The following is a 17,207-nucleotide window of genomic DNA, read 5'->3' as shown; positions in this document are numbered from 1 at the left end:
ATCTATGGCTGATTCATATCAATGTATGACAAAACCCACTGAAATGTTGTGAAGTAATTAGCCTCCAACTAATAAAAAAAAAAAAAAAAGAAAGAAAACTACATGTTTTGAATATACTTACTTACATTCAAATATGTATAAATAGAGGAAAATGTCATGAAAGAGAAGTTTCTGGAAGATTTAAGCAGAATATATAATTGATGACTATACTTTTTTCAGATCAATTCATAAGTTAAATTAGAGGCAAGCAACAACTAAAGAATGCTTTCATTGTAAATTAAACAGCTCTTTATGAAATAAGTATATTTCAGATGACACAAACCTTAAACAATCTGTCTATATCCTTTATGTTTAAATAAGAAACCTATAACTATAATCACATGAATCTTGAGATTTTCTAGCTCTTTAATATTAGTTTGAATTTTAGGAGTTTTTCAATATTAATAAGATGTATTTTAATGGTTATTTCATTTTTAAACTTGTTTCACAGTTGCTGCCCACTTTACATTTCATTTTAAAATTTCTTTCTCTGTTTTCCTTACTATTTCCTAACATTTTATTTATTCTCCATAAATATCATTAAAACAAATATAATGGTAGAAATGATTTTTATTGCAGATATGGGACAGCAGATGATGACAATAGATGTGACAAGAAAAAAAAAACTTAAATACTAAACATGATTGTCTTAAAATTAGATCTTCAGTATGCATAAAGTGTAATTTAATTTTTTCCCTGGCTTTCTTATGTCCAGTTTTTCTACTTTATCCTTGCCACTTATGATAACTTTCTTTAGCACCAGCTGCCAGCTTCCCTCCCTCCATCTCAAACAACAACAACAGGACAATAATTTCCTTTGTATTTCTTATGTAGAGGAATTGACTTTTCTAAAATAAATATCTTTTATCTGGGCTATGCTTAGAAGACCTCATCTCTTATGCTTAATTATCTTATTATTCCATTTCAAGGTATTTTATTTAAGATAAAGAAAACTTTTCCTGTTAATTCAACTAAATCAACTAAATCAATCAGCATGTAGCTTTTTTCCCTTGATCACAAGAAAATTATTTACAATCAATAATTAATGAGAAGCTGGGTGCATGCCAAGTTGCTTCAGTTGAGTCTTTAACAGGAGACTGAAAATACAACAGAAGAATTTAAACCAAAAAGAAAAGAAAGTCTTAAACTACAATGCAATGTCCTTCAGTTCATATCAGTTCAGTTCAGTTCAGTTGCTCAGTCATATCTGACTCATTGAGACCCCATGAATCGCAGCATGCCAGCCCTCCCTGTCCATCACCAACTCCCAGAGTTTACTAAAATTCACGTCTATCAAGTCAGTGATGCCATCCAGCCATCTCATCCTCTGTTGTCCCCTTCTCCTGTCCCCAATCCCTCCTAGCATCAGGGTCTTTTCCAATGAGTCAGCTCTTGGCATGAAGTGGTCAAAGTATTGGAGTTTCAGCTTCAGCATCAGTCCTTCCAATGAACACCCAGGACTGATCTCCTTTAGGATGGACTGGTTGGATCTGCTTGCAGTCCAAGGGACTCTCAAGAGTCTTCTCCAACACCACAGTTCAAAAGCATCAATTCTTCAGCGCTCAGCTTTCTTCACAGTCCAGTTCTCACATCCATACGTGACCACTGGAAAAACCATAGCCTTGACTAGATGAACCATTGTTGGCAACGTAATGTCTCTGCTTTTTAATATGCTGTCAAAGTTGGTCATGGCTTTCCTTCCAAGGAGTAAGCGTCTTTTAATTTCATGGTTACAATCATCATCTGCAGTGATTTTGGAGCCCCAAAAAAATAAAGTCTGACACTGTTTCCACTGTCTCCCCATATATTTCCCTTGAAGTGATAGGACCAGATGCCATGATCTTAGTTTCTGAATGTTAACCTTTAAGCCAACTTTTTCACTCTCCTCTTTCACTATCATCAAGAGGCTTTTTAGTTCCTCTTCACTCTCTGCAATAAGGGTGGTGTCATCTGCATATCTGAGGTTATTGATATTTCTCCCAGCAATCTTGATTCCAGCTTGTGCTTCTTCCAGCCCAGAGTTCCTCATGATGTACTCTGCATGTAAGCAGCATGACAAATTACAGCTTTGACATACTCCTTTTCCTATTTGGAACCACTTTGTTGTTCCATGTCCAGTTCTAACTGTTGCTTCCTGACCTGCATACAGGTTTCTCAAGAGGCAGGTCAGGTGGTCTGGTGTTCCCATCTCTTTCAGGATTTTCCACAGTTTATTGTGATCAACACAGTCAAAGGCTTTGGCATAGTCAATAAAGCAGAAATAGATGTTTTTCTGGAACTCTCTTGCTTTTTCGATGATCTAGCAGATGTTGGCAATTTCATCTCTGGTTCCTCTGCCTTTTCTAAAACCAGCTTGAACATCTGGAAGTTCATGGTTCATGTATTGCTGAAGCCTTGCTTGGAGAATGTTGAGCATTACTTTACTAGCATGTGAGATGAGTGCAATTGTGCGGTAGTTTGAGCATTCTTTGGGATTGCCTTTCTTTGGGATTGGATGAAAACTGACATTTTCCAGTCCTGTGGCCACTGCTGAGTTTTCCAAATTTGCTTGCATATTGAGTGCAGCATTTTCACAGCATCATCTTTCAGGATTTGAAATAGCTCAACTGGAATTCCATCACCTCAATTAGCTTTGTTCATAGTGATGGTTTCTAAGGCCCCTTGACTTCACATTCCCGGATGTCTGGCTCTAGGTGAGTGGTTACACCATCATGATTATCTGGTTTATGAAGATCTTTTTTGTACAGTCTGTCTGTGTATTTTTGCCACCTCTTCTTAATATCTTCTGCTTCTGTTAGGTCCATACCATTTCTGTCCTTTATCGAACCCATCTTTGCATGAAATGTTCCCTTGGTATCTCTAATTTTCTTGAAGAGATCTCTAGTCTTTCCCATTCTGTTGCTTTCCTCTATTTCTTTGCACTGATCGCTGAGGAAGGCTTTCTTATCTCTCCTTGCTATTTTTTGGAACTCTGCATTCAATTGGGAACATCTTTCTTTTTCTCCTTTGCTTTTCACTTCTCTTCTTTTCACAGCTATTTGTAAGGCCTCCTCACACAACCATTTTGCCTTTTTGCATTTCTTTTCCATAGGGATGGTCTTGATCCCTGTCTCCTGTACAATGTCACGAACCTCCATCCATAGTTCATCAGGCACTCTGTCTGTCAGATCTAGTCCCTTAAATCTATTTCTCACTTCCACTGTATAGTCATAAGGGATTTGATTTAGTAGTAAAAGCAGAAAGTATAACAATAATGTGACTGGCTAGCACAGACAAATTCTATTACAATGCTGAAGGGAAGGATAAATAAATAGCATGAATAAGAGTAATATAATTGATAAGTAAGAATGCACTGATTTAAGATTTAATACACTTCACCCAGTTCTTACAGTTCATGATAGGGCCCCCGATGGGTGGAGACTTTTCACAGAGTCATAGTATTGATTACCCTCTTCTGTTTCACTCCCAATATGTGGTTCAGGGAATCACACTCATTAAGAGCTGTTCTCCTTAGTCGGCTTTATAATACTCAAGGGATTAAAGGACAGGAGACAAAGAATCATCCTACACTGATGCTACCAACACCTCACTGTAACTATAACATTGCTTTGCACTATATTTCTGCCCAGAGGGAGCAGCAGCATGCAATGATCTTCCTATGGCAATGTGCTCAAGAGAAAAGCTGTCCCATTGTCTGACCTATTCTGATGGTGAATTTCTGCTCCAGAGATTGCTCCTTTCCCTCAATCTTAGGCCACTCCCTTTGCCCAGTTTTGAGTTCTTTGTCAATTTTCATTTGATTTCCATTCACTCAGTCATTCACTTCTATCTCCAAATCTGAGCTTGGACTGGGCCTCAGCAATTGAGATTTGTTTCTATCTTTTCATTTTGTCTGGTTTAACGCATACTTAAATTTGAATGAATAGTCATTTGAGGCAAAGCAAGAAGTGAAACTAGAAAGTTAGAATCTTCATAGGGACAGTGTATAGCTAGATGTAGGGAGAACGTCTTCTAAAAGCCATAGGCAGTCAGAGACAGAATTGCCCTATCCTGGAGTCTAGTAATCCATATCACTTGACATGCTCACATAGATGATCCAAGGAATACTTAAGAGATAAATTTAAGAGATGATTCATGTTGAAAATGTCTCAAGGATTATTATTCTAGATTTATCCTTAGATTTCCAAACATATTACATGGTACTTAATCTTGGTACCAATAAAATCACATCTTTACTTCTTTCTCTAAAAAATGTATTTCCAATGTTTATGTATGTTTTCAATTTAACATTCTTTATCCCAAGACTGCGTTGCACAATTCAGTGTTCTGTCACTATTACCCACTCAGCACACTCTGAAACTTATTTTATCATTTCTAACTGTAAGAACTGCAAGTGTAATTACCATGGATGCTATTTGCTTTTGCATTCAAGAACTTAGGAAATGTAAAAATTATAGCATGTATTATAGCTTTCTGAGAACCATAAAATTATTATTTTTTTTTTTTTTTAGCCTCCAGCATCTTTTATTTTTCCTAGAACCTGTATACAATTAACTCTAGCAGGGAAGTACTCAATAAATTAATTCTTGAACAGATTCAGCACTCCAAATAGATTTCCTGTTTGTCTCCTACTACCTCAATCTGGTAAGAAAACTAGAAGTCACTATCCAGATACCCTCCTCTTACATTTACTCATAGTAATGTTTTTCATTCATAACAAGCTATACTTGTTCCATATACTTGTTCCATAATTGCCTATGGAAGCACTTTTTTTTAAATAGGCAATATCATTTTTATAATACACTAGGCTCCAGATTAGGCTGATTACAGTTCTGTTTGAATCATTTAACAAGGAGAGTCTTGAAATCAGAGCTATGTTTTCTTAGAAATTATTAGATTATTTCTCCAGATACCATGTTCAATGATGACCAAAACCCAGAATTCTTCCATCTGGTGTACTTGAAAGTGAAAGTGAAAGTCACTCAGTTGTGTCCGACTCTTTGTGACCCCATGGACTATACAGTCCATGGAATTCTCCATGCCAGAATACTGGAGAGGGTAACCTTTTCCTTCTCTAGGGGGTCTTCCCAACCCAGGGATCGAGCCCAGGTCTCCTGCATTGCAGGCGGATTCTTTACAAGCTGAGCCATCAAGGAAGCCCAATAATACTAGAGTGGGTAGCCTATCTCTTTTCCAGCAGATCTTCCCGACCCAGAAATCAAACTGGGGTCTCCTGCATTGCAGGCAGATTCTTTAACAAGTGAGCTATAAGGGAAGCCCATCTGGTGTACTTACTAGTGAATTATTGTCCAATGAATAAATAAAATTGATATGACAAAGCATGATGTAAAAATACTAAAATAACTGAAAGAAGACTATAGAGATAGATGGCAGGTAGGTAGACAGGTAGGTGTATAGTTGGATAGGTATGTCAGTGGATGGTTGGATGGGTAGACAGATAAATATATAGGTGGAAGGATATTCCTCACTAGTGACCTTTTGAGAAATTTGTTATAACAATGATTACTCCTCTCTCATTTTTACAGAGATTGATCCAGATTTTAGCAAGTTATTCCTTTACTACCCGAGAAAGGTATACATTGCAAAGGGAATTTGAATAACACCTTATTCAGAATTGCTTTCTTATTTTCCCTAAACTATCACTTTCTTGATGAGGCCAAATTTTGTCTAAAAAAAAATAATGCATGCCCACAAAATTTTCATGTAAGTTTTGGATACTTATAGGCTTTATATCGGAGAAGACAATGGCACCCCACTCCAGTACTGTTGCCTGGAAAATCCCATGGACAGAGGAGCCTGGTGGGCTGCAGTCCATGGGGTCGTTAAGAGTCAGACACGACTCAGAGACTTCACTTTCACTCTTCACTTTCATGCATTGGAGAAGGAAATGGCAACCCACTCCAGTGTTCTTGCCTGGAGAATCACAGGGACCGGGGACCCTGGTGGGCTGCCGTCTATGTGGTCGCAGAGTTGGACATGACTGAAGCGACTTAGCAGCAGCAGCAGCAGGCTTTATATTAATACCTCCTTCCTTGGAGGTAAACTTTATATGTATACTTCATGAAGAAAATTTAGAGACTTTATTGTTTTGTTCTTCTGGATGTTTGTCTTTACTCAGGGTGTGCTGGCCGTTATCTCTTTGATAGAGGGTGTAGTTGGTGTTGATTTATCTGAAGCCTATACAGGATATGAGTCAGGGCTTCCTCTCTGTTATATCTGCCAATGTCCTGTTGGGTGTGAAGTCTGCCCCCCAGTTGTTGGATAAGAAGCTCTGAGGGTCAAGTTCGACCAGGTTTTGTTGCCCATGAGTGTGCACCTTGCCCCAAAAGAAGGAGTGATAATGCAGGTAAGCCTGTGTGGTCACCCAGGACCTATAAATTGTCTCTGTAGGTGTCCAGGGTTCTGCTCAGAAGCAGTCCCCATCACAAAGCTTTCTCTCTTATGTTCATCACAGATCTAGTTAGTGCAAAGCTGTTGTGTTTAGTAGTCTGGGCCTAGAGCTGGTGGTTTGGAGTTGTGGCTATGCAAGAATTGAGGTGACTGCACCGCTGCCTGAGATCTCGGCTGCCCCTGTGGCAGTCTTCTCCCAGGACCTGTCTGTCCCAGATTTAGCAAGCTTCAGTGTGGAGTGAGTAGAACTTGAGTACTCTCACTGGGAGACAAACCACTAAGTACTTCTGAGTGTGCTAACAATGACCGTCACCCTCCCACTGTAACCACACCCAGATCCTCCAGGCTGTCTCTGTGTAGCTAAATGAGTCTTATGCCAGGGACTCTGCCCTAGATTCAGTGGTTAGCCTTTGCATACCGTTGTGTTACCAACTCCCTCTGCACACACTGACAAAGGCCAGTTTTGACTGTGTTGGAGCTCTTCTGCCAGTTTCCAGTTAGTTTTCCATGAGAATTATTCCACATGTGTGTGCATCATATATGTGTGTGTCTATATATATATATACATATACTACTATTACTACATTGTGATGAAGCTAAATACAGGTATATTAGCAGTAGTGGTTTGGGCAGGACCTGATGGTAGTTTTTACTCATATGCATTATTGGAGATGAGAATTGAGGGCTACTTAGGAATAACCATAGAAATTGAAATTGAGTTGTGTTGCAAAAGTAGAAGTTGAGATATTTAATATTGTACTTATTGTTGGAGTCTGAAGTTCAAATAATGTCTTAGAGTAAATGGTGATATTTTCCTCATTAAGATATTATGACAGATGATAATACCTTTTTTGCCCACTTGGTTTAATGATTCATTTTCCCCTAAGGACTTTTTCCCAGTTTTATTGAGGTATAAATGACAAAAGTACACATCATGGTTATTTGATATACATATATATTGTGAAAGGATTCCTCCCATATAACTAATTAACATATCCATATTTGTTAACACTGCATTATTTAATGAAAATTACTAAGAGAACTGATATATTAACACCCCTCCTTGTTCCAACATTGATGACTATGACCAAGCACTGACACTAACTTTCTTTAATACATTTTGTATCTTCTGATTAATATCATGACTGATTTTTGTGTATAACTGAGAAAAAAATGTCATGTTTACTTGAAACATGTAGCAGAATAACAAAGCTAATGCCTGTAATGACTGTGCCTTTGAAGTTATCCCAGTTTTATTCATAACATTAATTGGAGAATTTGCTTGTTAACCGAAGATACCTCACATGCTGCGCATTTTGAAAGATCAAATCTGTGGAAGAATTTATTAAAGAAATCACATTCAGTGATGCTATTAATAAAAATAGTCTCTACTTTAAAGAGGATGGCACATACATGGCCCACATGCTGTCCCTCTGTTCTTCCATTTCTATGTCTTGGTTGTTAACTGATAAAGATATAATTTCCTACTGAGCCTTTTGAGAATCCTCAAAACAGCACTGTGCAACCAGGTAATCAGAGATGGTATGAGAGTTGGAATTCATCTGTCATCCCCATTTTGTGCATACTTGTTCAGTTGCTTTAGTTGGGTCTGACTCTTTGCTGTCCCATGGACAGTAACCCACCAGGCTCCTCTGTCCATGGGATTGTACTGATGAGTAAGTTGCCATTTCCTCTTCCAGGGGAATCTTCCCAACCCAGGAACTGAACCCACAGTCTCCTGTGGTTCCAGCACTGCAGGCAGATTCTTTACCACTGAGCCACCAGGGAAGCCCATTCCCATCTTAACAGTAAGTAAATTCTTTGTTCCCCCCAGATAATCACTTTAAGTGTGTATCATCTAGGTTTTTCTCCCACCACAAGTATAGTTTTCTGGGTTTTGTCAACAAGATCTGCTCTCCCTTATCTTCTCACTTCATCTGAGCTCACAGACAGTGGTGGATGTTTCTAACAAATTGACAGTCCTACCTTAAACACCAGAATCTCTTAGTCTCTGCTTCAGAACTTTCTCTGGCACTACAGGTTTCTCTTGATTAGGGACAACCCAGAATTGTGGGAAAGTGCAGTCTGGGAGACCAATACTCAGTGAGGATCAATCTATTTCCCCAAGTGGAAGAAAAGAATCAGAGGATAAATGTCCTGGCCTGGTCATTCCCTCATGGCTCAGCTGGTAAAGAATCCAACTGCAATGTGGGAGACCTGAGTGTGACCCCTGAGTTGGGAAGATCCCCTGGTGAAGAAAACAGCTACCCATTCCAGTATTCTGGCCTGTAGAATTCCATGGACTGCATAGTCCATGGGGTCGCAAAGAGTCTGACACCGACTGTCTTTCACTTTCATTTTCACTTGCCATTCCACAGTAGTAAGGTCCCAGTATGTGTTCTCCATGGCTTATCAGAAGTTTCAGAGGGAGACTGAGTGATTATCTGCTCATTAGCGTTTTGTTTCCCTGATTTTCTTTCTTTATTCTTCATTTGTGTTTCCTAGGATCACCCAAGTCCTTATGTCAGAGTCTGCTCTTAGAACTAAAGCTAAAATGATGTCTTTTGTCTTCATGTTATGTAAAACATTTATTCACAAATTTCAGTCAGTGAAGTTCCTCCTGATGATCCATAGACTGAGATGCAAGCTCTGACTCAGCACTCCATAGAAGATCCAGTAAAAACAAAAACATCTTTCTTTCCTCTATGGAAAGTCCCACAGGAGAATTATCTTATAGCACTATAGGTCAGAAATCCAACAGGGTTCTCACTGGCAAAAATCAACATGTCAGCACAGTAGCTTTCTTTTTTGGAGCCTCTAGAGGATACTCTGTTTCCTTGCCTTTTCTAGTTTGTGAAACTGTGCACAACTTGCCATCTCTGTCTCTATAGATGTATTTTTGATGTTGCATGTTATGGGGAGGTGAGCTCTATGTCTTCCTACCCTGCCATCTTAATCCCCCTCCTTTTTACTATTGATTTTTATTCCTGTATTAGAATTATTGATAATAGTGATTTCAGTGAAATTGGAGGAAACTGGTAGTATCTAAAATCTATTATTTCAGAAAATCAGTGGGTATTTTATATTGGGTATAATGTGATGTTTGTTTTCTCTTACATAAAACAAACAATTAAAATCAATCAGTTATTTCATCTTTAATGATACTCACTTTTAACATTTTTTTTATTTGCTCTGTAACATTGACAAAATTACATAAACACAGACAGACACACATATACACACATGCAGAGAAGAAAAAATCTTCAAACCAGGAATACCTTGCAACTATTCATACCGTTGCAGGTAATGAAGCATATTGTGGAGTATCTATAGAATTCTATAATATCAAACATGACTAAAGCATGACTTATTGAACTATCTTAATTTTCCACACAAGGAGGCCAGAGAAATTACGTACTTTTTTTCATACATGTACATTGCTAAAGACAAGATTTCCCTTTTCTTTAAATAGTAACTGCTAATGTGATTTTAGTCATACTGAAAATCTTTAGCCATCACTGCAAGTCATCATAATGTTTAATAATGTATCAACAAGCTTACAAAAGTAGCAATTCTTTCATATCTGGATTTCAATTTTACAGCTCTAAACTTTACTCACAAAAAATTAACCAATAAGAGAAGAAGACTATCTTCCACATGCAAACTGTGTGATGAAAAGTCAAAATTGAGGATTGAATCACATGTCAAGATTATTGAGATGAATGTTGTCCTACAGATGGAGTTCTCCCTTTGAATTGATATCCCATCCTGTTTCACTTCCTGTTTGGCCTTAGTAGGAGACCAGGCCAATAAGGGTTAGAGAAACAACCTATAGTTAAACAATCAATCATCTCTGCTGCTTATTGTTAGAAATAAAGAAAAAGCAAATGACTAAAAGTTAGAAAGCTGGATATATCTTACAGACAGATATAATCCTCATTGATTGGAGAGTTTTCTTAATACATATTTATTATGTTAATGACCAAAAGCCTTTTTTGCATATGAATTACAGGTTTATTTTTTTATCATTTCCATATATTTCTAACAGAACTCATAGTCCACATTTGGCTCATAAAATATAGCATTAGGAAAAAACCAAGAGCCTCTTCTATAGGTCAGAGTCTAAACTGATAAGTAAAGTTGTTTTTAGGTGGTACTAGTAGCCCTTATGGAAGAATTAAGTATGTAGGTTGGAAATCAGAGCTACAAGTAATTACTCAAAACTTTTTCTTCATACTAGATTTGGAGGGGATATGATCCTTATTTGTTTCTATGTAGTGGAAACCTTTTTTTTTTTTTTTTTTTAATTCTAATCTATCATACCAGACCATATATAGGAAGGGTACGAAACTAGGTAACATAGCTTCTAAGTTGAGCTAACCATTTGAGAGTGAATATAGTCACATTGAGAGGAATCTTATCAAAGGAGATTAGGCCATATCCTTGTGAGCTAAATAGCAATTGGAGAATTAGTATGATTTTTCTGTCATATGTTTCAGTTTAGGATCTTGTAGATGCCTGCCCCAAGTAAGTAATTTCAAGTAGATACTCCAACTGACACATTCATTTACCAGACAGATGGTGTGAGTGTACACTGCATGTACAGTGTAGTACACGCTGCGTACTAGGGACAGCAGTAAATAAGTCCCATAATTTTCCTTCCACACTGAAGTTTTTATTCTTATCAAGAAAACAAGCAGAATGCAATAAATGATTTTGACAAGAGAGAGAAGTAGATAGATTAAAGATAAATTAGATTGGAAAAAGAATAAAATAGATTGATAGATATAGACAGACAACAGGTGGTTATAGATGTTACACAGAAGAATATAGCATGTTAGAGGAGAGAAGTAGCTGGGTGACAGGGAAGTGAAGGACAAAAAGATGTACAGAGAAACATGTCTGGATCAAATGGATCACACACCTAAACAGAAAATGTAAAACTCTAAAAGTCTTAGAATATAAGAGAAAAGCTAAATAATCTTGGGTTTGGTAATAACTTTTTAAATACAAAACCAAGTAAATTCGTGAAAGAAAGAATTGATAAGCTAGACTTCGTTAAAACAAATCTAAAACCTGTGCTTTATGTAAACATTGACTAGAGAATAGAAAGATAAGCCACAGAATGGGAGAAAATATTTGAAAAAAATATATCTGATAAATAATGTTTATCCAAAATATTCACAGAATTCTTGAAAATCAACAATTAGTAAACAGACAGTCTGGTTAAAAAATGAGTCAAAACCTTGACCTCATCAAAGAAGATAGATTGCAAGTAACATATGAAAGGGTTCTCACCTGTGTGTCTTGGAAGACATGCAAATCAAAACAATGAGATACCACACCAATTAGAATGGCCAAAATCCAAAACACTGATATTGCCAAATGCTAAGAAGTGTATAGAGCGACAGTAACTCTCATTCATTGCTGGTGGGAATGCAGAACTGTAAAGTTCAGTATAAAAAGTAGTTTTCAAATTTCTTTTGTGTGTGTGTCTATATGAGCATGTATAATAAGTAAAGTACACATACGTGCATGTGTGTCTGACTTAGTCACTCAGTCATGTCCAACTCTTTGCAACATTATGGACTGTAGCTGGCCAGGCCCCTCTGTCTGTGGGATTTTACAAGCAAGAATACTGGAGTGGGTTGTCATTTCCTTCTCTGGGAGAGCTTCCCAATCCAGGGATTGAACCTGTACATGTATATATCTGTATGTATATGTACATATACATACACACATACTTTTTTGACTTACAAAGAGCTATAGATATTTAATGTAGACACCTTGATGACTTCATGAGTTTGGAGATAAATATATATCTTAGAAACCATCACCCCAGTCTTCATTATAAACATATTCATAACCTCCAAAAGTTTCCTTCCACCTTCTTTACATATTGTTACCATTTTTAATTTGATAAACAGACCTAACCTTTTAGCAAATTTCTAAGTATATAATATAGTATTGTTACAAAACTAAGCATTCTTACCATACAATCCATTAATTGTGCTCCATGGTTTTTACCCAAAGGGGTTGAAAATTTATGCCTATGAAAATATCTACATATGCATGTTTATAGTAGCTTTTTTTATAATTGCTAACATTTAGAATCAACTAATATATTTTTCAGTAGGTGGTGGTGGTGGTTTATTCGCTAAGCTGTGTCCAACTCTTGCGACCCCATGGACTGTAGCCTGCCAGACTCCTCTGTACATGGGATCCTCCAGGCAAGAATGCTGGAGTGGGTTGCCATTTCTTTCTCCATTTCAGTAGGTATATAGATAAATGGTGGTATGTCTAGGTAATAGAATATTATTTAACACTACAAAGAAATGAGCTATTAAGCCATTCAAAGACATGGAGGAATCTTAAATACATATTGCTAGATGAAAGAAGCCAGTCTAATAAAGGCTATTAATATTCCAACAGTATGATATTCTTGAAAAGGAAAAACTCTGAAGACATTAAAAAGATCATTGGTTGCTAGGGGTAGGGGGCAACAGTGAGATGAATCAACAGAGCACAGAAGAGTTTTAGGACAGTGAAACTATTATGTGTCATTACACATTTTTTAAAACCCATAAATTATACACCACCAACAGTAAACTATTGGTTTTATGTAATAATGATATGTAAATGTAGGTTCATCAGTAGTATCATGTATTATTCTGGTGAGGGGTGTTGACAATGGGGAAAGCTATGCATGTGTGGGTACAGGGCATGTATGGGAAATCTCTGTACTCACAGATTAATTTTTCTGTAAACCTAAAACTGTTCTAAAAATAAAATCTATTTTAAAATACTCAGGTAAAATTTAAGCTGAAGACAATTAATTTGAAGATGTCAACAGTGTGAAGTGTGTGGAGAATTGTGTTATAAGCAGAGGGAACAAGTGTGAAGCCTAAAAACTTTGCTGGTCTGTATAGTTAAATATAGAAAGAAAGCCAATGTGACAAGACCATTGTAGGCAATTTTGATACAAGAGGGCAGAGAAGTAGTGAGCAGTCAGATTATTAAAGACTTTATAAGCTAGAGCAGAAGGAAAGTTTATGCTTAACGTGACTGTAATACACGGAGAAGTTTGAGTAATGGAGAAACATCATGAACTTTTTGTTAAGAATGATTTACAGCGTAGAGGTGAGAAATGATAGAGGGGGGGCTTCCCCTACATTTAGGTGGAATTTGGGAGGTATCCAACTGAGATATAATAGCTAATTGGACTTCTAGTGTGAAAGTGATAGAAATGCAGTGAAAAAGACCAATTCAATTATCTTGGAGGTAATCAGGAAGAATTTGTTAATTAATAAGTGGGATAAAAGGAAAAATTAATTATGAATGGCCCATCAATTTCGGATTGCATCAGCAGGTTAGATGTCACTGTCATTTACTGATTTGGTGACATTTTGGAGAACCACAGGAAGGGTATCACGAATTCTACTTGGGAAATGTTAATTTGAGAAAGTGAAGAGCTCCTTGGAAGAATAGTTATGACCAACCACCTGACAGTGTATTGAAAAGCAGAAACATTAATTTGCCAACAAAGGTCCGTATAGTCAAAGCTGCAGTTTTTCCAGTAGTCATGTATGAATGTGAAAGTTGGACCATAACGAAGGCTGAACACTGAGGAACTGACATTTTCAAATGTGGTGCTGGACAAGACTCTTGAAAGTTCCTTGGACAGCAAGGAGATCAAACCAGTCAATCCAAAAGGAAATCAACCCTGAATATTCATTGGGAGGACTGATACTGAAGCTGAAACTCCAATACGTTGACCACCTGATGTAAAAAGGAGTCGCATTAGAAAAGACCTGGTGCTGGGGAAGATTGAGGGCAAGAGGAGAAGGGTACGAGGATTTCATCTCAACCATTGAGGATGAGATGGTTGGGTGGCATCACTGACTCAATGGACATGAGTTTGAGCAAACTCAGGGAGATAATGAAGGACAGAGAAATCTGGCATGCTGCAGTTCACGGTGTCACAAAGAGTCAGACACAACTTAGCGACTGAACAACAACAAAAAAAAATTGAGATGGGCTTCCTTTACCATTCAGCGGTAGAGAACCTGCCTGTCAGTGGAAAACGTGCAGGTTCAGTCCCTGGGTCGGGAAAGATCCCTTGGAGAAGGAAATGGCAACCCACTCTAGTATTCTTGCCTGGGAAATCCCATGGACAGAGGAGCCTGGTGGGATACAATCAATCAGTTGCAAAATAGTCAGACACGACTGAGAAACTAAACAAAACAACAATTTTGAGTTGCCCGGATGACAGTGATGTAGATGATTTAATTTAATATTTGGATATATGAATTTGGAGTTGAGTGGAGAAATCAATATTATGTTTAAAATGCAGGATTCAACAGAGTAAGAATGATGTATAAATCCCTTTGAATGGATGGGATAACTCAGGGAAATATACAGATAGAAAAGAGACAAGCTGTCAGACACTGTTGTTTGATTGGGCTATACGGAGGTTTCCTGATGACCTTGGTGCAGTTCAGTAGAATGGTAAAGGCAAATGTTCAGTTGTTCTTTCACTAGACATTAAATTTGAATCTAAAATTTGACTTTTGAATATTATGTTAGAAAATTTTAAGGGTAGTTTCAGAGGTAAATGGGGGATTTTAAATGATTTCCTAAATTAACACAACATTGTAAATTAACTATATGTCAATAAATTTTGTTTTTAAAATGTTTTCCTAAATTTTCAGACTGATGCTAATATTTTCAGAAAACGTTGAATATCTGAACAAGAATTTTACTATAAGCAGAGGGAGAATGAGGAGTTTCCTGGAAGGGGGAGAGGAGACCAATGGGGCAAGATTCAACTGTTTGTCATCACAACTGATTCAGATCAGCAAGGTAAGACCACCTGGAAGACCATGAGCTACAATAGCCATTAACCCCTGAGTAGTTGATATATGGTGCCAGGGGCCAATATTTAAACAGGCAAAGAAACTACACCTTCTTCTTAATAGAAAGTTAGTTTTTGAGTGCATATGGAATAGGAGACCCTTCCTTTGATATTAAAGGGGAAGCTTTATTTTAGATCTAGAGTTTATATTGGGAATAAGAAAGGGGAGAGAAAATCACTTAGCAAGTTCTGCAACATTGTTGAGTTCACCTGAAAGAGTATGTTTTAAATCAAAAAAGATTTAATTGACACTAATTGGGAAGTCCAAGGTTTTGACTTTTGTGTTATTTTGCTTTTTATTTTTTTCACATTAATAAGATTCATGGGATAAAAGAGAGCTTAATATAGTTATAAAGTTAACTATTTTCACATGAAAATAGTATCATGGAAGTATTTTCACTCTGCTAGTGAGTGAATGAGTGAAGGTCACTCAGTCATGTCTGACTCTTTGCAACCCCATGGACTATACAGTCCGTGGAATTCTCCAGGCCAGAATACTGGAATGGGTAGACTTTCCCTTCTCCAGGGGATCTTCCTGACCCAGGGATCGAACCCAGGTCTCCCACATTGCAGGAGGATTCTTTACTAGCTGAGCCACATTGGAAGCCCAAGAATACTGGAGTGGGTAGCCTATCACTTTGTCAGCAAATCTTCCCAACCCAAGAATCGAACCAGGGTCTCCCGCATTACAGGCAGATTCTTTACCAACTGAGCTATCAGGGAAGCCCCTGCTAAACTCTGTTTAATTTTGGTTCATTTGCTTTTATATATATATATATATATATATTTATCAAATTATCAAGAATCAATATGTCTCATTTAAATTTACTCACATTTGTAATTTGGACAATTTTGATTTGCATCATTCCTTAAATGGAGAGAAGTTGGCCACCATTTTCTGTTAAAACAATCAAATACATAAAATTTTTGGTAAGCAATTATGTTATATATCATAAACCAGTCTCTTCTCCCTCACCTTAAATAATTCTGCTTCCCTTAACCTTTCCACTGGTGCTTTAAAAACCTTCATTCATGTGGTGTTCCCACCAGATTCTTAAATATTTCTTATGAAAATGTTCAAACCTGATGAAAATCTAGTAAAAATCTAATCAGATCACAGAGATTTTATAAGAATGATAAATTTCAGTTCAAACCTTTAAGCTAGTTCAGTTGATTTTTAATCTTATTTTATTTAAAAGAAAGAAAAAATAACTCACCAAGTATGTTTATCTTGTCTTGGAAGCAGAGTATTCAATATCCATCAACTTGTTTGTGGCTGATTATTCTTCAGAGATGGTATAGGCTCACAAAAAAGCAGTATTTTTTTTTTCTTTTTCCTTTTTTTTTGAGGAATTCTACTTTCGATTTGTATTTGTGCTTATTTGAAAGTAGATTTTATGAAATTTGTTTGACTTCCCCTCATGACTTCTATGATTCTTTTTTTAAATCTGTGGGTATTAACTTCAAGTTGTTTGAATCTATGGATTCAACATCTGCATCCATGAATTTTTTGACTCCTTTGTTGATTTTGTTTCTTCTTTGTATCCATAGATTCAACATCATTAACTTCTACATTCTTATTTGAATATTCTTTTTGAATCTTTCTGGGGGTCTTTTGTTGAATCCTTATCTCCCCAAATTTCATGTAATTAACCTTCAAAACCTTTTAATGTTTTGCCTTATTTTTTTTTAAATGAAGCTTTTCTGAGTCCATCTTTGAATTCTTCTTTCCCCCATTTACAAATTATTTCATTAATTCTTTGAATACCCTTCCACTCATAGATGCAGTTTCAGACTACTAAAATTGTTTCCTCAAATATGCTTTTGAATTATCATCCAAGGC

At 36.8% G+C, this 17,207-nt stretch overlaps 1 protein-coding gene across 1 annotated transcript in view; it reads right to left on the bottom strand.

Moving 5' to 3' along the window:
* LOC122431788 (cylicin-2-like) overlaps positions 1 to 6,975 on the bottom strand; it is a 14,830-nt gene extending 7,855 nt beyond the window's left edge. The window contains exon 1 of the mRNA XM_043453265.1: positions 6,869 to 6,975. Within this exon, the coding sequence (XP_043309200.1) occupies positions 6,869 to 6,975 (107 nt within the window). The remainder of the gene's footprint in view (positions 1 to 6,868) is intronic.
* Positions 6,976 to 17,207: the final 10,232 nt, after the last annotated feature.

This window comes from Cervus canadensis, chromosome 30, assembly GCF_019320065.1.
Source record: "Cervus canadensis isolate Bull #8, Minnesota chromosome 30, ASM1932006v1, whole genome shotgun sequence".
In the NCBI taxonomy this organism is placed as follows: domain Eukaryota; kingdom Metazoa; phylum Chordata; class Mammalia; order Artiodactyla; family Cervidae; genus Cervus; species Cervus canadensis.
The sequence above is the reverse complement of the archived record's forward strand: the minus strand, read 5'-3'. Positions and strand labels throughout refer to the sequence as shown.